At 39.3% G+C, this 9,972-nt stretch overlaps 1 protein-coding gene across 1 annotated transcript; it reads right to left on the bottom strand.

Moving 5' to 3' along the window:
• Positions 1-7,438: 7,438 nt before the first annotated feature.
• Positions 7,439-9,109, bottom strand: LOC145167062 (transcription factor MYB16-like). The gene is made up of 3 exons (XM_079086147.1): positions 8,844-9,109; positions 8,579-8,708; positions 7,439-8,496 (listed from the first exon to the last, which is right to left on the bottom strand). Exons 1-3 carry the CDS (start codon positions 8,974-8,976, stop codon positions 7,641-7,643), a joined length of 1,119 nt encoding a protein of 372 aa, XP_078942273.1. The 5' UTR covers positions 8,977-9,109; the 3' UTR covers positions 7,439-7,640.
• Positions 9,110-9,972: the final 863 nt, after the last annotated feature.

The following is a 9,972-nucleotide window of genomic DNA, read 5'->3' as shown; positions in this document are numbered from 1 at the left end:
ATTGCCCAACCGCTGAAACTGCCCGAACACTGATCTTCCTGAAGCAGTATGTTGCCACCTGGCTGCTTTCCAAAATTTACCGAGACTTGCCTGGTCTCAGTTCATTCGACAATCATCTGAAATATCGGGTTCCAACCCGATTATGGAGCCAAAAGACTCATACGCAGTCGCTCCACGCAACTTCTGAATGAAATCCTTGTCTTTTAATAGTTGCTATTAGTTATCATGCAACTGAGCTCTAATAACCTTCTGATCTAACTGATCGGGTCCATACGTCGAGTCCCGACGTCACCAAAATCCAAGACTAAAAGTGATTGCTACCAGACTGATGGTAGACTTATATCACAATGGCCTCATACAGTCCATTGCTTTCCTGATCTCATAACTATAGTGGCGTTCCTACAGTCTTATTACTGGCTTAACCATGTCTAATCCCTCTGGGGAAATCCATAAACCAATCTGTGGATTTCCATATCCTCACTGCTACACCCGAACTGGTGGGTACTACCGTTACTTCCGCGTCCTAACAACGCGCTCAAGCTATCTACCAACCTAGTGAATGCTACGGCTACACCCGCAGACTTACAACACTCTATCACTATCAGGCTGCTAGTGAATGCTACGGCTACACCCGTAGACTTACAACACTCTAATACTATCTGGCTGCTAGTGAACGCTACGGCTACACCCGCAGACTTACAACACTTTCCATACTACTTGATTGCTAGTGAATGCTACAACTACCCCCGTAGTCTTACAACACTTTCCATACTACCTGATCTCTAGTGAATGTTACGACTACCCTCGTAGTCTTACAACACTTTCCATGCTAACTGATCACTAGTGAATGCTACAGCTACCCCCGTAGTCTTACAACACTTTCCGAACCGGGTCGAACACGCACTCGACCTAACACTCAACCGAATTTGAGTACTAACTGAAGTTCTAACATGGTTCCCGAAACCTGTTGTCTGAGAGTCTCTAAGGCTGCCTGCTGCTCAGGCCCCCAGCGAAAGGCCACCGACTTCTTGGTCAGTCGGGTCAAAGGAATCTCAATCTCGGAGAAGTCCCATATAAATCTCCGGTGATAACCCGTAGACCCGGGAAACTCCGAATCTCAATTGGAGACCTTGGAATCTCCCACTGCATCACGGCCTTTATCTTGGCCGGATCGACCAGAATACCCTTCTGGTTGACAAGGTGTCCAAGAGATTGTACCTCGCGCAACCAGAACTCACATTTGGAGAACTTTACAAAAAGTCTCTCCCCCACTTAGATTCGACTAAGTCTTCACGGTATGTGAGAATTGAATCCTTCTTGCTTTTTAATAATCCACTGCCGACAACCTGTGCTTACCAACGCTAGCGATCACTTACCAGTTAAACCTTAAGATCGCCCATCCTCTGAAATCTTAAAGAGTACTCTTGAATCTGGTGGTACAGTATAACACCTCAGTCCACCTCTCATGCTGAAAACTAGAGGCCTTAATCTTCACACTGGCTGACGAGTCCTCGTTCCCACTTCCAATCTCGTAGCACCACTGAACTCTAGCCGAATACATCCCATGCGGAAATACAATTCTCTCGAACATCTGATGACCAACCACTTATGCACCTAACACCCACAATTGACACTACCCTCTTCGTGTTAACAGTCATGTCCTAGCAACGGTAGTGCCTGGAACTCCAAAGTTCCTCCATAGACAATTGTCGACCACAACCGAACCATGATAGGACCACTGAACGCTGACTCACTAAAGAACTATCGCTCTAACCCTGACCGAGTGTCCTCTAAATAATACTCCTACATAGATCCCGAAAAAGATCCGGAATGATAGCGGTACGCGCAGAACCCACTCTACCAGATGCGTCCCTCTGTGGGTTCATCAAGGACCTTTCGGCATGCAGGATGGCATATATGATCCTTGATAACCCAAACACTAGCAGAAGACCGACCAGAGATCTGTCTTATGCAAACTCACTCACAATCCCAAAGTGATACGTATTCCCATCATCCATCTATTAGCAGTAGAAGATGACATACCCGCAACACCTGGAGGAAAACTGATCACCTTCAGCTGACATGATCAACCCTGCCACACCTGTAGCAGCCTAAACCCTCGGAGTGACAAACTCCCTTGTGTACTTTCTCGTACGTGCTGCACTGACTCCGACCCTCCTGGCCCTTCACCCGATGATCAGAAGTCATGGGTCTCTTCCCGGGACCCTCTACTATACTCACCTAGCACAAACCTCTCTTCCCAGGGTGCTCCAAACCAATCTCGCATCTACAAGCTCTTGGAAATCATATCCTTAGGGTCTGACACCCTATCACGCTCACTAGCTCACTTGCCAATGGCTAGGCTGCAACAAATGGAACATCCTCTGTCCCCAAACTGGGTCACAAACTCTTCCCTGAAGCTTCTCAGATTCTCCAAGACTCTCACCGATTCGAGTATGGATCCTGTGCTTTCACTAGTACGGGCCCAATACTACCTTCCACACTTATCCATACTTTCCTTAGCAATCCTCCCGAATCCTCGAAGTCACTTCCTCAAACTGGTACACCCAAGTCTCACTGAACCTCACTACTAACCCACTGAAGCATATCCTAGGCTTTCCTAGGTTCCCGAACTCACCCAGTCCTCAGTCCCAGTAATTCCAACTAGCTACCTCATGAATATAGCCACATGCAACATAGATAAGATAATCCTTCGACTAAAAGACACATCCCTAGAACGGTTGGACTCAAACAAGAGCTGCGCAATAGGGTCAAATCTATCACTCTGAGATTATCCAGTCTGTGTCACATGTGACTTAGCATATTCACTTAATAGCTAACTCACATCACAAAGAGTCCCACAAAGCACAAAGCAAACAACATTCAGACAATGGAAAATCTAACCATCATAATCCAATCAAACTGTTCTATCCTCTAATCAGGAATATGTACATGCAATTCAAAGGCTCATACAATCAGGCATAACCTAAACAGGCTATCCTATCACTGACTGATCAGTACTAGCATGCAAGTCTACAAGCACATACAATAGGCATATAAGGCATCCTCCTAGATCCTCAGCCCTAATCTTGCATGCAGTTCTCATAACCATATCATATCATAACATACCATGAATAGGTATCTTGGGGAAAACTTACTTGAGCTCGACTGATTGCACGCATCATACACCTTGTTCTTTTGAAAGTTCTTTTATCTTTCAAATTCTTTTCAAACTTCTTTTTATAAAATGATTTTACTTTTGAAAATCTTCATACCAAGTCCTTAGTTTGAGTTCAGACACACCCGGGAGTCTGACCGAATCCCTCAAACCAAGGCTCTGATACCAACTTGTAACATCCCAAAAATACAGTCCAAAATTTTCATTTTAAACCATTAGTCAAATATAAAATCATAAGTCATGTATCAAGTCACATGTCAAAATAAATCAGAGTATAAACATCCCAAGCTAAACAAATGGTGTGTGCACTGCAATCTTCCCGAGCTCCTCTTTTTAAAAATTGAGTAGCTGAAACCAAAACTGAAAACCGTAAGCATGAAGCTTAGTGAGTCTCCCCAAACTACCACATACCATACACATAATCATGCTATTGAGAGATACGTGCCCCGCCCACACTTATGGAGATACAGGCCCCGCCCACACTCCCCTAACTAGGAGATATGGGCCCCGCCCACACTCCACTAACTAGGAGATACGGGCCCCGCCCACACTCCGCTGACTAGGAGATACGGGCCCCGCCCACACTCCGCTGACTAGGAGATACGGGCACCGCCCACACTCAGCCAGTCATAATAATACATACAAGTACTACACAAACAACAAGTATCACTAAGCATATAAATCTGTACAATATTAGCTATCTATGAGATACGGGCCCCGCCCACACTCAACTATTATGAGATACGGGCCCCGCCCACACTCAGCTACTATGAGATACGGGCCCCGCCTACACTCTATAAGATACGGGCCCCGCCCACACTCACATTCCTAACAACACATACATGTATCATACAGACAACAAGTATAGCGATCCAATAATCTGACTAATATCTATACTTAGATAATAATGAGATACGGGCCCCGCCCACACTCAGCTACTAACATATCACATACACGGGCCGGCCTTGGTGACTTAGACCCGTTCCTACTGAAAGAGAACTCACCTTACACTGTTGAACCCTAACCCTATCCGTTGGATCATGTTGCAAGTGTCGGGTCAAGATTGATACTAGCATGTGTTTTCCGAATCACCGGTGGATATCTTTAGCGACGACATGATCTTTTAGCGGCGACACTAGACGTGTCTCCTCTGATATCATCGCTAAAGGTCTTATCGTCGTTAAATTTGACGACCTTAATACTCTCTTTTCTTGTAGTGGTCATTGGTATAATGAAAAACGAAATGTGATTAGCATGCAGTAGGATACTATAATCAAATAGTAAATGAGAGTATGCTGGAATTCATACATTTACCAAGGTATCTTCTAAATACATTGCATTTACAATAAAACAGTCATTTCTACCCGTCGCGAAACGTGAGATACCCCTACATGCACTTTATAAGTTTTAGAGGTAAGAAAGGTATGGTCGACTAACCCATGTGCAAGTGCCGTTCACATGGAACCTTTGTTCTTGGTAGTTTGCCGGTTTATTTTCTCTCGCTGTTCAAAGCCCCTACTTCTGTTATTGATATTTTGGAGAAACTGAGGAGGCGTTTTTTATGGGGTGGGACAGATGAAAAAAACAAAATTAATTGGGTCGCTTGGAAATCTGTTCTTGCGCCTAAAGACCGGGGTGGGCTCGGTGTGGGATCTATCCTTTCATTAAACATTGCCCTTCTGGTTAAATGGTTATGGAGGTTCAAATCTGAGTCTTCGGCTCTTTAGCGTTAGGTGGCGAGCGGGGTGCATAATTGTGTTAGGAAACCACTTCATCTCCTGGGTAAGAAAACGCTTTCGGGGACCTGGTATAACATTGTGATGACATTTTGTTCTTTGAACCGATGAGGTATTTACATATCTTCTTTCTTCGAGATTAAAATTAACTCTGGTGCTAACTCTCTCTTCTGGTTGGATAACTGGGAGGGTAACGGGACTCTTGCCACCCGTTTCCCCTTTCTCTTTGCCCTTGATAAACGAAAGTCCTGTTTTTTTAATGAAAGGATCGGTCCCAATTGCAGTTTCATGTGGTCTTGGAAGAAGCTCCCTATTGGGCCCCTAGAATCTGCTGAGTTAAGCTGCCTTCAACGGCTTCTTGTGAATTTCCAACTTCATGGTAGGGCAGATTGTTGGAAATGCAAGCTTTCTTCGGATGGTTTGTTTCACGTCAATGATTTTCGCGCTGCATTAGATTATGTGTTCACTATTGCTGCTCCAAATCCGACTGTTTGGCTTCATTTGGTACCCCTTAAAGTTACTTGCTTCGTGTGGTGTGCTTGCCTTGATAGGATTCCTTCGGCTTCAGCGTTGTCTCGTCGTGGCATCATTGTTGCAGGTCCGGATTGTCATCTTTGTTCCAGTGGTCCTGATGAGACTAACCCCTTCTTAGTAGGTTGCCCTTTTGCTAAGGAAGTGTTGGAGCGGGTGTTTAATTGGTGTGATATTCCTATTGAGGGCTTTACTTCAGTTGTCGATTTGGTGGCTTTTGCTGCTCATTCGGGTAAATGTCCTAAGAAGAAAAAACTCGTTATTTCCATCTTCTACGGGTTCCTTTGGTGTGTTTGCAAAGCGAGGAATGATAAGTTATTTAATTCTTCTAGGGTCTCGGCCCCCAAACTAGCGGACAACATTATTTCTTTGGTGTTTAGTTGGGTAAAAAATAGAGGAAACTTTGGTATTTGTAACTAGGCTGAGTGGTGTTGCTCTCCCTTTAGCATTTTTTAACTGTTTTGTACTTTTTTCGCTGCCCTGCCTTGTTTCTTAATAAACAGTGGTTTTTTATATAATTCCGCCGGTTCTAAAAAAGAAATATATGGTTGGAAATATTAAACTCACGGTATTTCAATGGCTTAAAATTACAGATAGGAAATATATGGATTTGAATTGAAGGAACTGGAGGTTAAACCTCATATCTGAATGTGTCGATGCTATGTAATGTTAGCTTTTTACTATTTTTTTCATCTCGATGAAATATTATCTTGTTGTTAAAAAAAAGAACATTGGGAATATCAACAAATTAAAATATTAAAAAATTAAATAATTATTCAAATTCTTGTTTGAATTTCGACGAATCAATATATTTAAAAATTGTGTTATATATATATATATATACATATATATATATATATATATATATATATATATATAAAGGGTAAAAATTATGAAATTTATGTATTCAAGAACTTTTTTAAATACACGTTATTATAAAAGGTAATTAATAATCAAAGCTAGTAATTAGATAATTAATAAATAAAAATAACAATTTTAAATTTTTAAAAATATAACAGATATATTTGTTCGCATTATTATTCATTATCTAGATTATGACGTGAAACTAACAGCAATAAATGTCTTCTATCCCATCCAAATATAAATGCACTTCTAAATAATTCTCACTATTTGTTTTCATCAGTCCTATTTTATTATCTTATAAGGAAATCTCTATTATATATACATACAAGATACAACTAAGTTTCTAAAACATAATTTAATAATGTTTTTGTACTTTTTTTTTTCTCTTCATTGTACATCGTTATAATAGCAACGTAAATATAACAATCATTTATTTTTTTATGGGTTTCTATAATTTAATTGGAGAAAATAACAATAATACTTAAATCCCGTTAATAGATATAGAGATAATACACTTTCTTTCTGATGGTGTTCTCAAAGGAAGTAGAAAATTAAATATAAAAAAAAACAGTGACAGTGTAATATTATATATCATGTGACAGATTAACCAGTACTTAAAATGTTATGTAAGAAAAAAAATGCATAGTATGAATATGACAAAATGTACATACGTTCCCAACCTTAATAATTAACAAAATAAAATTATGACAATCTTACTGGTCTAGTATAAATGCATTGTTGTTGTGTATACTTAGTTTCTTCTTCTTCTTCTCTTCTTCTTCTTCTTCTTTATTTATTTATTATTATTGTTTTTGGACTTTTAAAACAGTTACCAATTATATTCTGAAAATTGTATTAAGCAGCTGATTAATTGTATCCAAAGGTCCTTGTGTTTTCTCCCTGACCAAGTCTACTTTAATGCTACTAGTTATTAAGCATTGCATGTGAAAGAATAGGAAAAAGAAGTACAAGTACAATAGAAGCATTAAAATCAAAATAGAACACCATTTTGGACTAGATTAGTAAGTCTCGCTTTCTTTTCCAAAAGGTTGATACGATTATAAGATAACAAAGAACATGAAGTTCGAGCCGTACAACTGGCCTTCGATAGATCATTGGATTATCAAGATTATGTCTAACATAAACGCCTTTTAAATAGTAAGTTGTAGGAGTTTGAATTATTACACAATTCTATCGGAAATCAAAAAAATCAAAAAACCCTAGACATTAACCCTGGGAATCAACATGTTCTTACAACGTACACATGCAAGCATTCAAGGACAGCATTTGGTCGAAAAAAATGAACAAAAAATCGAGTGAGAGATGGGCTTCTAAAACAAAGGAGGATCTTGCATCGAAGAATTCACCAAATTAAGAATATTATTCCAGTAATTCTTACTATTATCCTCGTAGTAATTACTGTTGTTCACTGCATTAGGTTCGAGATCATTGCCGGAATCACCACCACCTTGTAAATTCCGATGACTACCGCCGGAACTGCTCAATAAAAGATCTGTAAAACTCTCTAAGAAATTTCCACCATGGACGTGCTCATTATTGTTATCGGACGCCATGGTTACTCCACTGAACCCAGAAGTTAATGGAATTGAATTCTCCATGTCGTTTTCGTCCTTGTACTCCCACTCCTCTTCACCATCCTCTCCGGTGGCTCCATCATCGCAAGATCCCGATGAATTGCCACCAACAAACTCGAAAAAGCTAGTGGAACTCTCTCCGACGCCGGTGGTAGAAAGTGTCGAAGTTGGTGATTCCATATCTCCGTTCCCATTAACGCCGTCGTCATTCTGCTTGCCACCCCAAACTCTATCCCATGCCTTGAGTATATCAAGACACCTTGTGGGTTCCCCAGCGGTGGTTGCCAATAATTTAACAGACGCCATGGATGCATCAACTGATCCAACTTGCTTCTCAACTGGGCATCGAAGCTTAGATTGTTTGACTAATCTGGCTTCAGCCTCGAGCCGAGCACTCTCCCATTGAGCCATGTGGCTTAAGTTAGCCACACTCTTCGACTGACCATCAGTACACAAAAGGGTATCGTTTTTTGGCTTGTGGCTCACTGGATCTATCCCCATTTTCGTCAACCTCTTTTTGAGATGAGTATTCCAGTAGTTCTTGATCTCGTTATCTGTTCTTTTTGGCAAATGAGTTGCTATGGCTGACCACCTAATCATAAACATAAGCACATTAGATCTGTATTATTGTATAACAAATCATAATGAGATAACATGTTTGACGATAAAAATACCTGTTACCCAAAAGAGCATGAAGTTGGATGATCGTTTGTTCTTCTTGAAGATTAAATTTGCCTCTCTTGATATCAGGTCTAAGATAATTGGTCCATCGCAACCTGCAACTTTTGCCGCATCTTTGAAGTCCTGTTTAGTTTGTGTTTTTGAATCAGTAATTTGTATTCTTAGGCAGTATAAAGTAACAGAAGATTGTTCTCATGATCAATTTGGTATTAAGATAATATGTGTATTCACATAAGTAGAAAGTAAAAGAAGTGAAACCAGCTTTCGAAGGCAAAGCACGCCAACTTCCATGGCCGTGTTCTTCGATGTAAGCTAAAAGCTTCTGATCTTCTTCGGGAGTCCATGGTCCTTTCTTCAGTCCTACCTTATCGCAGCAGGGAGATCGTCCCATTTAATACCTATTCTTACTTTATACTTTTCTATATATCGGAAAACCACCTCCGTTGCCGGAGATCACTTGACTTGATTTTGAATTTCGAAGGATGAAAGAAAATACTAAGGTTTTTGATATTTCCAATTTTATAGTGGCATCTACACATGCCTAGTATACTCCTCTTCATGTTCTAAAAGGCTAGTACAATAAAATCCATTTATAATATAATAAATATAAATCAATTTAAGCGATAAAAGTTAAATATCTTTCACAAATGTTTATTTTATAATAAAATAAATATAAATCAATTTAAGCGATAAAAGTTAAATATGTGAAATGTTTATTTTGATACAAAATTATAATACTATTTGTTACCTAATTGGATGTCGTTATGTAATTCTATTTTTATATTTAATGTTGTTCCGTATCGGTTTTTTTACCCAAAAGTGTTGACTTCAAAAAAAATTAAAATGTTATTACCGACGACAGAAGGAATTACCGGCGACATAGTTATTAGCGGCGATCAAGTATATTACCGACAACAAATATCTTAACGACATTTTGAGCAATAGTGACAGAGCAGTACCAACGATTTTTTACCACCGACGTGTCGCTGCTATTACCATTACTGACGACATTTCTAACATTTACCGGTGATTTTTGTGGCCGCCAATTCTTTTTTTCTTGTAGTGATGTTATCTATGTATATAATTTTTATAAAATAAGCTATAAAATCTATATGATTCAAAATATGCAAATATAATTTAGAATATTAATTTCAATTTTTAATGAAACCTAACTGAGAATCAATGGTAAAAGGAAACTCCTTGTTGGTGAGTGAAATATTCGTAGCTTTCTTAGAATTAGTAGTCATAAGACAAAAAAGGGACTCTTTCTTGAAAAAACTAAAAAGTAGTAATCTATTTGCAAAATCTCTTTGTTGTATTTTCTGTTACTTTTTCTAAAAAAGTTCAGATATTTTGTAACGTCCCAAAAACCATGATAATCTTTTTC

This window comes from Lactuca virosa, chromosome 3 (genome assembly GCF_052849685.1).
Source record: "Lactuca virosa cultivar CGN04683 chromosome 3, Lactuca_virosa_CGN04683_v6, whole genome shotgun sequence".
Classification (NCBI taxonomy): domain Eukaryota; kingdom Viridiplantae; phylum Streptophyta; class Magnoliopsida; order Asterales; family Asteraceae; genus Lactuca; species Lactuca virosa.
Note: the sequence above shows the minus strand (reverse complement) of the source record. Positions and strands in the feature narration are given on the sequence as shown.

Excerpts from the sequence above, each read along its gene's own strand:
- LOC145167062 (XM_079086147.1), bottom strand. The coding sequence starts at position 8,976 with ATGGGACGATCTCCCTGCTGCGATAAGGTAGGACTGAAGAAAGGACCA. Across the intron at positions 8,709-8,843 it reads TGCTTTGCCTTCGAAAGCTG|GACTTCAAAGATGCGGCAAA; the intron begins GTTTCACTTCTT and ends CAAACTAAACAG. Across the intron at positions 8,497-8,578 it reads CATGCTCTTTTGGGTAACAG|GTGGTCAGCCATAGCAACTC; the intron begins GTATTTTTATCG and ends GTTTATGATTAG.